The sequence below is a fragment of the Diorhabda sublineata genome, chromosome 9 (genome assembly GCF_026230105.1).
Source record: "Diorhabda sublineata isolate icDioSubl1.1 chromosome 9, icDioSubl1.1, whole genome shotgun sequence".
Taxonomy (NCBI): Eukaryota; Metazoa; Arthropoda; class Insecta; order Coleoptera; family Chrysomelidae; genus Diorhabda; species Diorhabda sublineata.
Genome location: NC_079482.1, coordinates 23,855,092 through 23,874,348, shown reverse-complemented (window position 1 = coordinate 23,874,348; position 19,257 = coordinate 23,855,092). Strand labels below are relative to the sequence as shown.

General features: G+C 33.2%; 1 protein-coding gene across 16 annotated transcripts in view; it reads right to left on the bottom strand.

Annotated features, from left to right (window-relative positions):
• The window catches only part of LOC130448898 (protein muscleblind), a 584,866-nt gene that overhangs the window by 215,786 nt on the left and 349,823 nt on the right, over nucleotides 1-19,257 (bottom strand). Inside the window, exon 3 of one of the 16 annotated variants that reach the window (XM_056786480.1) lies at nucleotides 6,369-7,540. The exons of 14 other annotated variants lie outside the window; for them this stretch is intronic. In XM_056786480.1, coding sequence (XP_056642458.1) covers nucleotides 7,415-7,540 — 126 coding nt within the window. In that variant the 3' untranslated portion in view covers nucleotides 6,369-7,414. Of the gene's footprint in view, nucleotides 1-6,368; nucleotides 7,541-19,257 lie in introns of those variants that run through there. One more of the 16 variants, XM_056786481.1, reaches the window with a different exon arrangement.

Here is a 19,257-nt window from a genome sequence, read left to right as displayed (position 1 = left end):
AAATAACGAAACTGCTTACGTAAAAGGGTTTTTTATTATAAAAATTATTCTACATACACACACCTTTCCATACGTTTTTTCCATTGATCGAAGCAGTGCTGGAAGTCTTCTTTAGTGAGTGTCTTTAGGAGCTCTGCCGTTTTTTGCTTTACCGCTTCCATCGAATCAAATCGGGTGCCTTTCCAAACAGATCTTTTTCTAACATTTCTAGAAAACCTGAGCAGACTAAAGCAGACGCAAGAGCTTTTGGTTAGGAGTAGCCGTATCTTTATCGGCTTTTACAGCCTCGACAATTATCCGGATGCTCATTCGACAATCTGCACGCACAATTTGGTTGATTGTGGTCACTGTTTCCGGAGTTGAAACAGTCACAGGGCGACCTGGGCGCTGGGCATCTTCAGTGCCCTCACCAAAGCGCTTACACCATTCAAAAACCCGCGCAGGAGATAGAAAATTGTCCGTATAAGCTTCTTGCTACAATTTATAACACTCAGTCGGAGTTTTCTTCAATTTTACGGGAAATTTGAGATTGATACGTTCGTTTCAAACCGCTACTGTACAAATACTATAATAGTGACGAAAACATGACAAGATATCTAGACACCCAAAGCACTACTCGTTTTTTACCCCACCCGTATAGGACGCCTTTTAGGCGCGCAGTCTCGTTATTCAATCGCCAGACCTGGTATACCATAGAAATCCAAAAATATAAAATAAATATTTATGTAACAACTGGGTGAAGTAGCCTTTTTTTAACGAAAGCGACCAGTCTAAAAAAGGTCTTAACATTCGAATTGCAGACAATATTTTTTCTACTACCGAAAGTTTTATCAAAATACAAAAGTTTAATAGCAATTTCCTTTACGCACTGGTGCGTAAAGTATGTTTAATTTTTCTTCAGAAGAAACTATAACGCGTTTATTAATATTGAACATTTTAATCAAAATTAGCACAATTTGAGAAAACAACAGATGATTTCAATTATTAACCATACTGATAATAAAGGTGCTCTTTGTGCAATTATTAAATTTTATCTTCGATTTTTAGTTTTGTGAGTCTCTCACTCTTAGTCATTAAGCTATGGAGATCTTAATAAAAATTTTTCACGCCCTAGTTTGTAAAATATGTTTCTTTACGCAATCGAAGGTGTATCTAAAGAACTTACTCTGCGCAAGGTAGTAAAAAGACCAAAAAAATTTTAGAAAGTAGCGGTTTATTTTTCAATTTAGTTTCCTTTTAATTCGATACATTTGACATAGCGATGCTCCAACTTTTTCAATCTGGAAAAGACATTTTAATGACTTCTTTTAAGTAGACCTCTGTGGCAACGATAACTTCCTAGTGCGATTCATATTTCTACCCGGCAAATTATTTTTTCAAATTTTTAAACAAAATGAAATCGCACGGGGCCATATCTGGAGATAACTAACGTTGGGATATCAGTTTGCGCTACTCAATTCGACCAATTTAGCCGTAGCGATGACATAAGTGTGAATTTGTGCCAAACAGGACCAATTTTTTTCTGTCATTTTTTGCCTCGAGATATTCATCATCTTAAGTGCACTATTTCAACAAATCCGTGGTCTCTAGTGTATCTATGTTTCGTCGACTGTCTCGAAATGACGAATGTAGCTTCAAATACTACTCTGAAGTGGTTTTAGGTTTCGTTTATTGTCTGGAGCAAGCAAACGCGACACCCATCCTGCAAGCAGGATATAACCCACGTGATTCTTAAATTTCCACAGTTTTAACTCTCTCGGCACATCTAACCGGCGGTCTGCCAATACGGACTCATGGATTTTTGTCACATTACCTTCCATATCGGTTTCGTGGCAACGGAAATCGACGTGCTAATGCGATAAATATTCATGAAATTCCTATTGATATAGTCTTAATTTCGAAAAGTTGGTATTTATTACATAAAACCAAATCTCTTGGTATAAATCATATATACAGCAACTCAATAGCAATATAAAGAAATACTATTGGTTAAGAGTCCCGGAATTTTCCCATATATTACTCCGGCCACCCTTCGATGTCGCTACAGTTTATTTATTAAATGGATTCTTCCTTTGACAGCCATTTTTCATTTTTTTTTTTCATTTTTATAATGTCTCTCCGTTTATTTTCTATTACGTCCGAGTGTATATAATAAAGCCATACAAATATACATAACGATTCATCTTCACAAGACCGTGAAATAGAGTCAACAAGAAATTGGAGTTTGTTTCTTTCGTGGTCTCTTATATAGAGTGTTTTGCTAGTAGGTTGGATAATTAAAATATTGTCATACAGGCAAATATTAAGAATTTGTCCAAACAGGAAATTAGAGGTCCTTAATTGGATGATGAAGATGGATGGACTTAGATGAGAAGAAACCTGAGATATCTCTACTTTACTGACAATTATTTATTAGTCCAATTATTTTCTTTGGTACGTCATTTACAACAAGATCAAATATTTCATTATTGCTAACTTGAGCCATAATCATTTGACGATATATGTATAATATAGAGGCCCCGTTGACAATTATGATTAAAGAATAAAGTGAAACTAAAAAAAGTTATGAGAAAAATCAATGGAATGAATAATCAATGAAGAAGGAGATGGAGAAGGGCTTGGATAAGATTTAAATAAAAGTCAAATGCATGTATGATCTTAGCTCCTTCTTGATTGAAGGAAGGGTTTAAGATATGATCAATTGTAGTGTTGGTTTTGAAAGTCCTCGAGGTTTTTGACTTTTTCCCATAATCTATAAAGATGATATCGCGCGATATTTTTGATCAGTCCACATCAAATACTTAAACCGCCAGTTGAAACCACACGCTGTTATTGTCTATATCATCCAATTCAGGATAAAACAAAGTGATTACTAGCGTCCTCTAGCGGTAGGAATCGAATTTAATGGCCTGGTCAACGTCTTTCTAAAAGAAATATGAGTCGGACGAAACTGAACACCGACAAGTGACTTTTTCAATTTTATTATTTATTTATAATTCGTTTGTGTTGACATGTGTATTGATCCACAAAAATGCCACAACGCTGATGATGATTTTTATATGCAAATTGGTGTCATTTGCCAGCGATCACATGATGGCAGTAAACTTTTATTTGAAATTCCTTTATCAATTATTATCTTCCCATTTCAATATCCCTGTAAACTTACAAAACGTGAAATTAGTTTAAGAGATTACCATCTTTGTGTTTTTCGTTCCCGAAACGAGTAGTTACGATTTGAAAATACAGAATATTAAGTTCCCTGTCGGCGTTTTAAACTCATATATTAAATCTCCTCCATTGAAAAATTCCATTCTCTCCCGCAACATCATCTCTTTTATCCTTTTCCAGGACGAATTGGTCCATAAAGTGAAGAATGCGGCTTAGGTATTGTACGGACCGTAGTATATCCGTTCAGAAACAGACAATGAATTAGGAAACGGAGGGCGACGGCCGACGGCAACCATATTGGCACGATGCAAATCTATGCTAATGAGACTGGCCTGATTGTGTAGCCTGCGGAGGTCATTGTTTATGTAATAGAAGCACATTGTCACCCGTTTACCATTACTTGTTTTCGGCTTTTTGGATAATTTGTTGCTGATTGTGTTAATTGGAAAATAAAATTAGTGTGCCTGCGAAATAACTTCAATTCGTTTTATTATCGAGATTCCCCCTATCGAGCGACAGTTTTTTATGTAGAAAAACAAACAACCGTGCCTGAAAAACAGAGATGATGTGAACGGAAACACTGATATTGTTCGCAATCACCTCATAAACTGAGGTATTCTTTTCAACTTGGTGAAGTTTCAACATCAATAGTTGGTAAGAAATACTTCTAGATCACAATGATTTTCATTCCATATGTTAAATCCAGTTTCGTTCATACGTCAATCATCGTGTGTTTGATATGTTCAATCCTGATATGTTTTAACTATTAATAATATGGATCCGAGTTGAATCCTTAGTAAACTGTGTAATGGAAAAGCTTCATAACTTTCTAGTTTCAGTTTTCGTTAGCAAAATTGTTACTGGAGATTGTAGTTGTGCCTAAGGCAATAAGAGAAATCCTAAATCACGTCAAATGAATTTGAATATGAAAATCGTTGTCGGTTGCGAGGAAATTTGTCCAAAGGCTTTCTTGATCGTAAAGACAAGACGTTGTTGCACAAATCGCTTTTGCTTCGTGGGTTTTTGACCGCAAAATGTCTTGTCTGTCTTTCCACATCCACCTTTATTACTAGTTTTAGTACTTCTTCTTCTTCCTTCTTGTATGGTAGGTTTAAAACCTGTTTCCTCTTCAGTTTCATCCTCCTGGATCCAGATTGTCACACCATCTCTGTTTAAAAGTTTTTTTCCCGCTATTTTTCTGAGTACTCGGTGCTTCAAAAAACGTCTACAAGATCGTGATGGGGAAAGAATCATAGATCTTTTCGTATAAACCCTAAACTAAACAACAATGGGTCTTTCTAGATGAGTCAAATCCAAAAAAAGTTGTTCGCGCTTGAAGTACTTCCAAGCAAATTGTCGCCTGAATAACTGGACATGTAGCCACGGTAGAATGGTCAATTATGAATTGAACAACAGCATTTGTTCGCCAGAAGTCTTCGAAAAATCAGGGATACCAATCTTATTTCTTCTTATTCCCGTCTAGATTTGACTAAGCGATTGATGCGTTGAAATGTTTTGGAGGTACCTCTAACGGAATGGAAAATATGCATCCAAAGTGTATTGATCTTAATGAAGAATTGAAATACAATAAAGCCATAACTAATTATAAATATTTGTCTACCTCAGAACCCTCGTATTTTAGTGAATAAAATGAAATACAAAGATAAATTATCTTCTCGACTAAAACTTTATATAATACTTATTGGCTCAGAGTTGAGTATTAGTCTTTCGAAATACCTTCTTTCACAATCGCGCTCTCAGCGACCCTGGTATGCAACCCTTCGTACTTAAGGGTATAAGAGGTTGTATAATTAGAAATAAGTGTTCCCAAGTGGGGTATTACAAGTAAATTTACGTTTGCGATGTTATGTGATGCTCTGTAACTGAAGACTTTTATAAAAACTTTCCGACTTGGCGGAAAATGAATGTTTGTTGCTTACCGGATGCTCAAAATTTTTAATTTTGATAAGTTGAAGGGTTAATGTAGTTCGAGGGACGTTTATTTTAATAACAGCAGCATAATTTAATAAGTAAAAAAAGTTGAACAAGCGTTTCATTATCATCTTTATATACTTTTTTTCTTTAGACAAAACACAAAAATAAAAATGAAACTTTGAATGGATGTACAAATCACTTTACTGACACTGCAGTTACCGACAATAGATGAATACCAAAAACTATCAACAATCTTATTTATTCCATCTGCAAACCTGCATCCATCAAATAGAAATTAACAAATTATTCTAAAGCTTACCACATACGATTTTAAGGATGTATCTACTCAAGCAATATTGAAATCATACAAAGATTCTACAGAAGTATCGTGAAGTATTATCAATGTCTTGGTATGTAGAAAACAGCGACTTCTTTAGTGACTTGCAAGAGAAAGTACAATAAGGCACAACCCCCAGAATGTAATAAAATCCAGCCGTTGGACTAGACTGAAATATTAAGAAGACCCAAAAGAAGTAAATTAGTGAGCTAGTGTCGAGATTAAAAGTAGAAGACAGTTGGTGTTGTGTAGTGTAGTCCAGACAGAACAGGTTCTTCAGAGTCAAGATTTGGGAAGAAATGCCTTCGATTTCAATTGTAGTGGAATATATAAATAATGCCGGATTATAATGTTCACTGTATCTATTAAATAATCATGCAAAAAGAAAGCCTTGATAATCGAATTCTATTGTTTCAAACTACAATTTAGTCATGGTAAAACAATTTTTGTGGTTTAGATGCAAAAAAATTGTCGAACCGCATCTTCATCATCTCTTTCGCAATGGATTTGAATGAATAGTAATCTGACAGGGCAAGGTCCGGACTAAATGTTGGATGTGGTAGGCAATTCAATACCATCAAGTTCTTCAATCTTATTCTGCGTAACGTTCGCAGTATGTGGTTTAGCATTGTCTTGTTGTAAGAGCCCGCTTTTGTTTAAGTGAACCCTGACATTCCTTTGTTAAATTTTTCACTATATACCTCAGCATTGAGAGCTCGACCACCTGGAGTTATTTCCAAGTACATTAATTTTTTTGATTGTTCTGGTAATTGTTCTTTGTCTAAATACTGATTTCCAATATTCGGATTGTTGATATGAATCCATTCTTCATCGCAAATAACAATGCGTCTAATAAAATCATCCTTTGGTAGGACTAGGAGGTGTTTCCCACGTTTTTTGCTCGAATTCTCGATTCCAAAAATTCAAATTTGTTTATTTTTGTTTCTGTTCCCTTTTGCAAGCAGCAGTAGAAAGTGAAAATTTCAAGAATATTGGTAAAAGGATAAGGATTCGACAAGGCATATGCACATTTTTCCTTGTGATAACGTAGATTTATAAGTGTAAATCCGATTGAATTCGAAAAACCAGCGAACCACGGTTGCTCGAGATGTTGACATATTGACATCGGTGTTGCCATATCTCAAACTTAAGTAGCAACCCTCATATGAATGGGTTGTTTCGTCAGAATTATGTTATCAATTTTTTTCTTCACATTTTTCAAATAGGAATTTTGATATTCATGTTATTTAGTAAGTATTTGTAGATTTTATATGATATAATTGTCATTTATTTGGATCTTATTGTTAGTAGAAAAATTCCTTCGTTATTTTTCATGTTCCGTTCTGTTTCATTACCGTATAGAAGGTCAATGTTATGGTAGGTAGTCATTATTTCATCCACACCAATATAAATATCTTTTTCACATTTTATTTATTTTGATAAATATCGAAAAAGGACGAAACGTCAATTTTTTTGTTATCTAGGACCAATTTTCTATCAACAGCGACCTAAAATGGAGACGATTTATCAATAAAAACATATAAAAAGGTGTTAAAAGTGAATAAAAAGGTCTTAAAAGTGAAAAGTTGGTACGAGGTTTCATCAGGGATGCATTTTCTAAATAATAAATTGCCATAGAAACTTTTGCGTTCTTAGTCCTATCCACTCTGTAAGTGGTACTCAAAAAATGAAATGAATATAATGTGAGAACAATTTTTATAAAAATGTATACGAATAATAAATTATTTACTAAAATAGGTAGTAAATTCAATAGGTAACTGTTATATTAACAAATAACAAACGTATTCAAATCTAAAAATAATCTTTTGTAAACCAACAATATTTACCTTGATATAATATTTTCAAAAAAAAATCATGAGAAAATATTTACAAAGCAAATTCTTGTTTATAGAGCGATTAGAGGGATAGAAAACATACTCAAACGCGAATTCTGACGAAGTTTCCAAAAACAATTTAAATAAACCCGCAGGTGGAGGTGAAATATATTTTTTTTTTAGAATTTTGAATAAACTGCACAGGTAAGTATTTTCTCACGTTACCGGTAAAACTTACCAAATGTAGATTCACCGAAATACGTACCTGAAACAAAAAAATTATATTAAATAACACGTCGGTTACCTAAATTGACACGTTGACTGTCAAGGCAACTGTCAGAATTTGATTTAATCGTATTAAATCATTAAAACAGTAATTTATGTACTGAAAGGCATAGAATTTCCTAGTTGACTAGGAAGTTAATTACGAGTTATTTGGCGTAGTTAGCAATTAATTTATTAATTTTCACAGTTAGAAAATTTGTTGATTCTGTATTATCAATTGTACAAACAAAATTAACGTACAAGTCGATAACCTCGTGTCCAAACTGAAATATCATACAGTTAGTATACAATTTCACACAATTTAAATGCTCATTATATTTAAAAATTATCAGTCTCTTCGTTATTGACAACTGCCGATGCATCTTATCTCGAACGGATCAGTAATGTGAAATATTATGAAACGTTTTGATTGGTGTTAATTAGAAACTAAATTTAACTTCAATAATAACGACCAAAAATATTTGAATTGGCAACATTTTTGAAAATACCGCGTGATTTTTCTATCAACTTTGCATGCTTTGGAATCGTCTGTACCACATATATAAACAATGTCATATTTTCAATGACTGGTCAGAAAAGGTACGACTCCATTAAGTCATTGTATTTTCAAGATTCTGACAGGCACTTTTCATCACGCGATACTGCCTAAAGGTCGCCTTTTCATCGCCGTACGCGTTAACATTCTGAAAGTTTGATAACGGCTTATATCGTGACGTACTGAATACACATAATTTAACGCTACGGGGTGAAAACAAATCTTCTGTATCCCAATAGAACAAAAACATTTTGTATTACAAAAATATCATGCATATAGGTTAGGTTTGTGTGGGCGACCTCGATTTAAATTGATCGAGGTTTACTCGGAGGTCTGAGGCCCTTTATTATCCATAATTTGGAAACTTAATCCAATACATAACTATCGTTCTGCATTTTTTCTTTTTATTACCTATTTTTGAGCATTTTCCACCCAAAATGACGTTTTTTACTTGTTCTGTGTCTAATTCTGCTGTTTCTTTGAGGCAATCTGCTATGCCGCTTCCTAGCATTTGACGTCGTCGCTCGTTCTTCTTCTCTGGGATATTCTGTGTTATCCGTTCCCATGTCTGAAGTCTTCTGCCAACAGTACAATGTTTAGTAATGACTCCAATACTTTCCTGGATTGATTTATTCGCTAATTTATTTAGTTCTATCTTCCTTGATCTCGAACCAAATCGATTTGGTTCATTGCTTGGATTTTAACTATCTCTTCGGCATCCATTACACTCGTCATTCTTATTGCATCCCTTCCATTTTATATTGACCATGTGACCAGCTTATTACCACTTTTGGTTTTGTTGTTGATACCACTGTTTTCAAAACTTCCTGGCTATCTATGTATATTGTTGTGTTTTTGTTTGATTCACCACTTTCCTTCAACAGCCTAGCAGCCTCGAATAATGCATGAACTTTCATTTTCAATTCCGTACGATTTTTGAATGTTCAGTTCCTTTTAAAATACACAGGCCCATTTGTGAAGATGGATGATGCATTTTTCATCCAATTCTTCTCTTGTACGGAAAAAATTCTTTCCTTGAAGTCCGTTTTTGTGAATATATAGCTGAGTTTATAAATCCTTTATTATTTTTACTCCTATTTCACCAAATGCCTGAAGGATTGTTGTATGTCCATAATTCTTTTGTCCCGAAGATTCTCTCTTTCAACTGGAAAGCGCCTTTTGAGGCCACACTTTTTATTTACAATTCTATAAGCTGGAGGCATAGGATTACTTCTAGTGTTGCTTGTCTCATGTCCCCGGTGCTGCTATCTTCTGCACTTTTGTAAAATTATTTTTGTTTGTTTATTTTTTCATTTACTTATACGTAGATTCTGATAAAATTGTGATTGCTGTATACAACCTCAGATTGTCATCCCTATTTGTTACCAAACATTTTCCTCCAGGTGTAGAAAGCATTGATTCCTGTTATTATTCTTTCCTTCACAATCCTTTTCCACGAAAGCTTGTAGTATAACATCAATCCTAAGCATTTAGTTTAATTTAAATTGTTGTTTATTAAAAAAGTCAATATTTCATAACTTTGTCAGTTTTTAGAATTTCATTAAACACTCGTGTAACTATGATAAGGGATACATCACTGATCCTTGTGGTATTCCTCTAGTGTTCTTTTCCTAGTTTCGTCCTAGAGATGAAGGAATGTTTAAAATACTGAAAGTTAGTGAGATACTGAGTCAAAAATAACAAAAATACACATTTTATGATAGAGAAATGTGATTATGTTTATATCCAATCATTATTTTAAAATTAATTTTTTACGTGAGAGGAACTTTAAAGTTCCGTATGAAATTGGAAAATGTGATGAATATCTATCTCGGATTTAACTTTAAAGTAAACTGACTAAAGCCCAATGCAATTATTAAAATTATTTAGTTGCATTCAGGATGTTAATAATTGAACACCAAACATGTTAAACTGAATATTGTGGTATTTCATCAGGAACACTCAACATTATTAAATACGTCCATCACCACATTCTACGCATTCATGTTAAATATGAAAATGCATTTACCAAATTCCATATTTGATAAACACCGAAATTTACAGCAGAATTGATGATAGCAAACCTATGTGTAAAAAAATCAGAAATGTTTTTGATTCGTTCTCTCTATCTTTCCGTTGCCGAATCAAAATTCTATTATTGTACCAAAAAGTAAACTCATGGTATTGTAGAAATAGTGGCAACCTTCTGTTACAAATGTAGAACCTTTCGCTATTGCTGATAAATCAGTTTAGTCGTCTCAATTCGGCTTCTAAGCTCTGCGTTGATGTGTTCTCTGATGAACTACATACTAGTTTCAGATTGTATATGTTCAAGCAATATTGAAATAATACAAAGATTCCAGAAAAGTATCGTCAAGTATTATGAACGTGTTGATATGAAAAAAAAAAATGCGACTTGTTTAGTGATTTGAAAAAGAAAGTGTAATAAGGCACACTATCCTTTTCTTTTGCTTGTAAACTCTTTGTGTTGATTCATTTTCAACGTTTTCCTCTTGTCTAATTTTTTTTCAATATGTTTCCGGTTTATATTAAACGACCCTATTTTCAAGTTTTTTTTGACTATGTGTTCGTTCCGTTGATCCTTTCTTGACTACGTCCATACTTCCTAGACTCTTTTTTTGACAATGTACATGATTCCTAGACACTTTTTGATTACAGCTTCGCTTTTTAGACTGTTTTTGACTAAATATATACTTTATCGACTCTTTTCCGATTTTTTACTACGTTTTCACAACCTAGACTCTTGTTTGACTATGTCTCCGCTTCCTAGACAACAAACACGTTTTGTTTTAATCACTTATATACTACCTAGATTCTTTTTAGACTAAATTTTCACATCTAAGATCCGTTTCCACTCTCTCCAAGAATAAAATTTAATGAAATTACCAAAACGCTAGTATATCGTATCGACGAAAATTTTACTTTCTTCGCTTCTCCAGCTCTGTTTTCTTTCTGTTTGTTTTTTATAAATAGTCTTGTCTGTTAGTCCAAAGTTTTCAATTAATAATTAAATCAGATTCAATAATAACGTAAACATTTGTTTTTGTGGAATTTTTATAGCCAAAACAATCGTTATTCTCCTCGATTCATTGTGACTAGTTTTCCAAGAAACAAGGAACCGCGCAAAGGCTGCCATGATACCTCCCCGCGTGATTATTGACGGTTACAGAAGTGTAAAATGTAAAGCCACTCTGTATAAGAGAACATGACTAAAGCTACAATTATAAATTTTTCACAGTAAGTTACTTTGACACCATTACCTACCACTAAAAAAAGTTTTGGGATTTTTTCCTTTTTTGAGGTTAAATAGGAGATTTGCATGTTCAAATTAGCATTCTCTAATTTTTTGTCTCATAATTATTACTTTTAACATTTTCACCCCCTAAGAGATGGCGGATTGAATCACAGAGTATCGACGGTTCACCAAAAATAGTCCGGTCAAATTAGACCAAAAAATTAGTGAAGCTACATAAGTTCCCAACAAGCTAAAAATCAGTAAATTTGTTTAAAATATAATTGAAAATGAAATTTGAATGTTCCCCATCATTTCAGGGTATGGAAATAATTTTATTCAAGCTTAAAGTTCAAAAAAATGAGTTTTTCGCGATTATCAACAAAACGGTAAGTTTTATAATGAAAATACCTTAGACAAAAATTGTAGATCATAAAATTATCTACGAAAAACGTATGAATAATTTTTTCCAACGGACTACCGTTTCTGAGATATAACGATTCAAAAAGTTGTAAAAGTTTTAATGTTTCAGATTTACTGTCGTATTTAATGACTATAATGATTACAGAACAACATCGTCGAACTTTAGGAGCAATTCGTCAATTAATAATTTATTTGATGAACTTATGACAGTTCCAGCCAGTCAACAGAAATTTCTTACAAGTCTCGGTTCATTTCAATGTTGTAAGAAACATTTACTGCTGAAAATGGGGAATCCATTAAATACGACAACTTTTACAGCTTTTTGAATCTTTATATCTCAGAAACAGTGACTTCTGGAAAAAAAGTATTCATACGTTTTTTGTAGACAATTTTATGATCTACAATTTTCGTCTGAGGTATTTTTATCATAAAACTCACCGTTTTGATGAAAATTGCTGATTTTACTGATTTTCAGCATGATGTGAATTTATGTAACTTCGAATGTCTAAATTGACCGGACTAAAGCCACAAAAAGAAATAAATAGATAGTGTAGTACGATATGGGTGTTTGAAAAAATAATTGTGATATTTCGAATCAACCATTTTCCAAATTTATCGTTATGAAATACACGTCCCATACTGCTAATGGTACTTGAAATTTGTTTACACTTCTCGCCAGATTAGTACAATCAAGTTTTGTGATATTATTGTGTGTTGTATGTCTTAGATAGAGGGTTGAAAACCCTTATTTAAAAATAAGCGTTAATTAGCTTTGCACATATAGGGGATGGAACCTTATTTGAATTGTCACCTTGCAACTAACATCCTGTAAATAAAAATAAATAGATTCTAAGCACTAATAAAGTGCTTGTTAAACAGAAAAATATTGTTAGTTCTCCTTTTACAGTTAGAAAATAAATATCTTTGTTATCCGCTCCGCCTTAACGATGCGATTCATTTCTTTGAAACCGATACTTGAAAGAGAATAATAATGGAATGTATCTCATTACTGTAATACCGAAATAATCCTTGGAATATTTATGAGAACATAAAAATTCTCAATAATTCGTCGCCCATATTTTGAATTAATCTACCGTGTTTATTTTTCAGTGGATGCACACCAAGTTTACTCGAGATGAAAAAAAAACTCCGACTGAGTGCTATAAATTGTTGCAAGAGGCCCACGGAGATAATTCTCTATCTCGTGCGCGTGTTTTTGAGTATTGTAAGTATTGAAAATTGTAAGTATTAACGCCCAGGTCGCCCTGTGACTGTTTCAACTCTGGAAGCAGTGACCAAAATCAACCAAATTGTGTACAGATCGTCGAATGAGCATCCGGATGATTGCCGAGGCTGTTAACGCCGATAAAGAAACGGTTAGAGAAATTTTACAGAAGGAATTACAAATGACAAAAGTCTGTGCGAAGTTGATGCCAAAAAATCTGACTCCTGACCAAAAGCTGCTGCGTCAACGGGTCTGCTCAGATTTCCTTGAAAGGTTAGAAGGGCGAGAAAAAGATTTGCTTTGAAAGGGACCCGATTTGAGTCGATGGAAGCGATAAAGCAAAAAACGGCAGAGCTCCTAAAGGCACTTGCCAAAAAAGCCAGATGTTGATCAACGATCAACCGATTCACAGTCTATAAAACTTAGCATCTTAAAATCCATCAATTTAGTCATTTTATGCCACAACTACTAAGAATTTGAACAGACAATAAACATTAAAAAAAATAGGTAATGAAAATATAAATAAAAAAATTAGGCTCTAATCTAGTTGCTTCAAGTGAAATATAACTTTAAGTTTAAGTTAACAAGAAAGAGACTGAGAGAGTTTCGTGAACGAGAACATATCAAAAGAAAGAGTTTAGAAGACGAGGAAGAAGAGAAAAACGGATCTTACCTGTTTAAATATAGTCAAAATTGAAGCAAAGTGATCAAAACAGAACGAAATCAAAAATATAATCTGACAAAAAATCTAAAAACAGTCTAGGAAGTTAGAGAAATAATTTTAGAAGTGTAGTCAAAAAATAGTCTAGAAAGCGATGATCTAGCAAAAAGCAAAAAAGTATATAGGAATCACGTACATTGCCAAAAAAGTGTTCTATGAAGTGAGAACAGTCAAAAAAGTGTTGGAAAACGAAAACGTGTCAAAAGAAAAAATTATAGAACAACCAAAAATTGGAGAACATATTAATTTCAACCTTAACGGTGATATTTGATGTCCAAATAGTAATTCAGTATTCAGTACAATATGTGAAAATGTTACAAAATTTCTTTCAACTAGAGTTGTGGCTTACAAAAAGTTACGACAAAGTTTACTATGTTTCCAAATACATTGATCTCGCGCAGATGAGATATTTAATGACCCCGCTGTAGTCCAGAACTAGATTCCTTTCTCTTAAAAATCGGAACTAGCTGAATAAACCAAGAACATTACTCCAATTGAAAGAGATTGTTCGTCAATAAACAAGTAAAATACCCGGCACTATATGTCGAACAGTTTTCTAAAATGTACCGACCAGGTGTCTGAAATGCCGGAGGCGATATGGACAATATTCATTTGAAAATAAATTTTCAATTTCAGTCTTAACTTTACATAAACATTTGTTTGAATATACTCTGTATTTTTAGGAGAATGTTATAATTATAAAATGAAAAAGTCAATTTTTCTTTGAACTAATTATTTCCACTTAAGTGGAAAACCAATGAGAAAATTTAAAAAAAAATGCTTATTCCACAAAATGTAATGAGTCAAATATTTTTCTATCATCAAATAACAATTTTTTGCAAACAAATTGTTAAATTTACTCTCAATTATTTTTCTAATTTTTTTTAATTCATTTGTTTACACAGGAAAGCTTCCGTACCATCTCTCTTTGAACGAAAGCAATCAAGCTTCCCTCGGTTTTCCTTACATTTCTTCTTCTTTTTTTTTTCGTTTTTGTTTTAAAGCGCTGGCGGGTCGAAACACTTGAATGCTCTTAGATTTAAAGGATTATACGTATTTACTTACTTTACTATTTTGTTAAAATTGAACTAAATGTCATTACCAACTTTTAATCACGAATTGTTTTTTTTTTCTCAAAACGTAGAACAATTACGAATTAAAAGAAATTATGATCAACGCAGATTATGCATCTTCATAATCTGAAGATTCGAAATATTTGATTAGTTTTAATTGACTGAAATTCCACTACCACTAATTTATTTACCAGAAATATAAAAGCGATTTGTTTCAATATTTTGTTGAAAATTTTTGAAATTGAAAACAATTATTTTTGTCATATTACAAACCTCAGTATACTAGATGAAGAACTCTTTTAAAAAAATTTACTGTTGATTGTTAACTTGCAGTAAGTTAAAGTATTTGCTGTCAATTCAATATTTTTAAAATGGAAACATCAGGTCGCAAAATAATTAATTTAGGGACCACGGAGATAGAAAGCAAGATCCAAAACTATCTGGACTTCCAGGTAGGTCTGGTAAAAGTAATTGAATAATGTTCAATCTAAACCGAATGCTTTGGCAATTCTACGAAGATAAGTATCCAAAATTTAGCATTATTTTAGCAGTAAAATTAGAGGTATAACAAAACATTTTTAGTACACTCGGTATGTACAACGTACAAAGGTATTAGTTCTACGTTCTTTAATTGATACCAAATATCACTTCCTGAGAAAAACTTTGCATCCGAGGATGTACGATTATACTAAGTGAGTTTTATGTATGGAACGCCTCAATGTGTGGGATTCACGCATCCAACGAGGATTGTTACGTGACTAGTATCTACAATTAGACCGAGTTACGTTTCCATTAATACAAAAAGTAGCCTCATCGCAAAACATAAAACTACTTAAAGAATTTGGATCGTTTTGATTGTAAAATTTTTCCATCATTAGGTCCGCAAACTCTTCTATCAAAATCGTCTTCTGACAACTCTTGAACAAAAATTTTCATTAAATAATATCAAGTTTCCTGGATATTTGTCTAGTAGTCAAGTGTGGATTGTTTTCTAACAAGACAAAAACATCTAAAGATTTGTTTTCAGTTGATTTGGATAAATCTTTTACTGAACCAAATTCGTTAAACTTTTTTACTAATTGACTGACAGTAGGAATTCGGTTAGGATATAAATTATTAAAGATATTACACGTTTCTTGTTGACTTCAAATTATTGAAACGTCAAATTTCTTATTGTAGCAGTCATAGCCAGTCATAGTATTATTTTAACGCAAATTTACAATTTACAAGCCGTTTCCGAAATAACTGAGGCGTTCCATACATAAAACTCACTCTGTACTTTAAGTACTTTTAAATGCCAACATACTGCCCGAGTTTGGTACTGAATGATTTACAGTTTGCTTATTTTATTATTGGATGATGCATATTATTTTAAGAAAAGTTTTTTCAGCATAGAGAAAATGAGTAATTTCATGTATACACTATGTATAATGGAATAGTTTAAATTAGGTGCAAAAATTGGGTCAACACATTTTTCTATCGATATATTACGGGCGAGTCCTAGGTTGGGGAGATACACGAAGGCCTATAAACAGCTTGCGTGTAACGGATATTAGTCACGCGAACAGTCGGTCTATAAGTTAACTTCAGTAATCAAAACAGCAGAGGTCGGTTCGTTAAACTGATTGTGAAAATAATCAAACATTATACCATACGATGTAGACGACAAAAGTTTCAAACAACTTTTTTACAACAAATATAACACATTTCAAAAAAAGGTCAATTATAGTTTAAGGATAACCTTCATATCTACGAATAAATTTTACGACTTTCAGTCAGTACTTTATAGAAAACCATTTTTCATAACTAATATATTTGCAAACTCAACTGTAGTTTGAATGTAAGTAATCTACAATTGGCACAATGTGTGTATGGAAAAAAATATTTGTATTTCCATTTTTAACTACGTTTCAATACGTTACGTGACTTAGTAATAATATTCTGAATCTCTGGACGAATGATGGTATATAGATTTGGTGCTATACTTTATCTATTCTTACTTAACCCTGGAGTAGTCGCGTTAGTTCTGACAGAATCTGCGTTCCGGGATTTATCGGCCATTGACTTAGCTTCTGGGTTTGCGGCCTAGTTGAATAAATTAGGTGTTTGTGAACGGTTGTGCAAGTCGTTTTTTGTCTAATGTTATCTGGAGTCAACCAGACCTCGACCAGTTGTGTTGTATTTTTGATATTTATAGCGCCCAGACTTTGAAATTAGTTGTTTATAGACAAAAATGGACTGTGACAAGGAACAGCAAAGATCAATGCTCCTATGTGAGGAACATGATTTTAACAAGGTGATAATGAATCAGATGTAGAATATTATATCGTAGAATCATAATAGCGATAATGAATAACTTTTTATTCCGATGACTATGACCTCACTACAAAACCAGCTAAATATCAGCTTTTCACATCGGTAAAGACGAAAAAACATTGTGATTTTGTTCTTTTAATTGAATATCGCTTTACTGAATGTTTCCAATCGCCCCGATCCAAGAAATGATTTCCACAATGGTTCATGTCATTCCCTTCTATTTCCTCTCCATACGAATTCAAGCGAGATATTTTGGATCCAAATGTTAAGGACTTACTCCTTCACGGAGCTGCGAAACAGACTCTAGTGGAGCTACGCTGCCCCTTGAGGTTAAGCACGAACGGAACATATCAACTTAGTTTAGTTTTACGTTTTGTACCATAAGACTAACGCCCATAGAAGTCGACTTGTCAGTATCTTGAAGATATAATTACACGCACAAAACAAATGGTAGAAAATATTAATAACGAAATTAATAAAAAGATTGATGAACCCTTGAAATTTTGTACTACCATAATAGATATTATTTTATTTTTTTCGTTTCCTATATATGAATGTTCAGAATAAGTTTTTGCGTGAAATTTCAGCAAATTAATCCTGATAGGAATTCGAGAATTCCCAATTAGTTCATTTATAATATTTTTTTCACTATTTTCTCTAACGATCCACAGCAGGGTGCACCAGACCAAGTGATAAGTGACGTCCTAGCGAAGTGATAGCAAATAACGAGCAGTTATAATAGATGACTCCCCGGACGTTCTCTTTAGTTTTTATATACGAGGCAAGCTCCATGAATTTCCCATTTAGATAACCGAAGCTTGATATGAAAATTTGTACAGTACGGGGAGATGATTCGATATTTTTTGAATTATGAAAAATATTGTAAGAAGGTCTAGAAATACATGTCTATTTGGTTGTATAACATGTATATTTGTGTATTTTCTGATAAAAAATATCATTCATCTTGTTGAACCAGCTCGCCTTTATTTAATTTGATCCACTTTGTACGTTACAGGCTTGGCCGACCGGAAATATACACCATCTTCGGTTCTATTAATTTTCTTCCCTCAATATAATCCAAAGCTGGGACATTTGAGAGCTCGCTAAAGCCATTTTACTCTATAAACTAGATTAACATTTAGTGACCTCATTTTTTCCCTCTTATTGACTTTTGTCGTCATGATATACTGTTGGCTTTTCATAGACTAGAAAAAATGAAATAAAATGGAAAACTAGGAACATTGTTTTCTTAGGAACGGTTTCAGTGTTATTTATGGATATTATCATTGCTAAAGGTCAAGAAATTCTAAAAATAAAATTAATTGTTACGATATTCTCCGCCCGATTTCGTCAAAGTTGATGATACATCATTATTTTATTAGTGTAAGCAGCTTTTAGCGGATTAGTTTAAACTTTATGTGTACAGACAGCGAAAGAATTATCTCGAGTTCATGTTAAATATACTTGGAACACTAGACATACATTATAAGAAATAACATTCAAAAGCTCATGATGAAATTGATAATATCGAACTAGTCCATTGATAGACACCGTGAAGACGGTCCTGTTCAAATATGTTGTCGAAGTTAAAGTTTGGTGGACGCACCGGTGATTTGTATTTACATAATGAGTATCGAGCCATTATCTAGTACCTGTATTTAAAAGGGTTAAGAGGTAAGCAGATTTACGAAGATATGCTTAATACCCTTAATGATCAATGTCCTTCGTATGCGACCATGAAAAATTGGACTGCAAGCTTCAAAAGAGGTGAATTTTCGATTGAAGATGATGACCGATCGAGAAGACCAGTTTCTGTGTCAGTCCCCGAAAATATCGATGCAGTTCATGACATGATTTTATCGGATCGTCGAATTGGGCTAAAACGGATATTTGAAGAACTGAATATTTCATACGAACGCGTTCATCATATAGTTCACGTTAATTTGGACATGAAAATAATTGCTGCAAAATGGATCCCCAAATGTTTGAATGTTGACCAAAAGCGTGCAAGGGTAGAAGCATCGGGTTCGATCTTTGCTTCTTAAGCCAAATTGTTACTTTGGATAAGACTTGGATGCATTTCTAAGATCCAGAAACAAAGCAACAATCGATGGAATGGCGACACTCTGGTTCTCCAAGATCTAAGAAGTT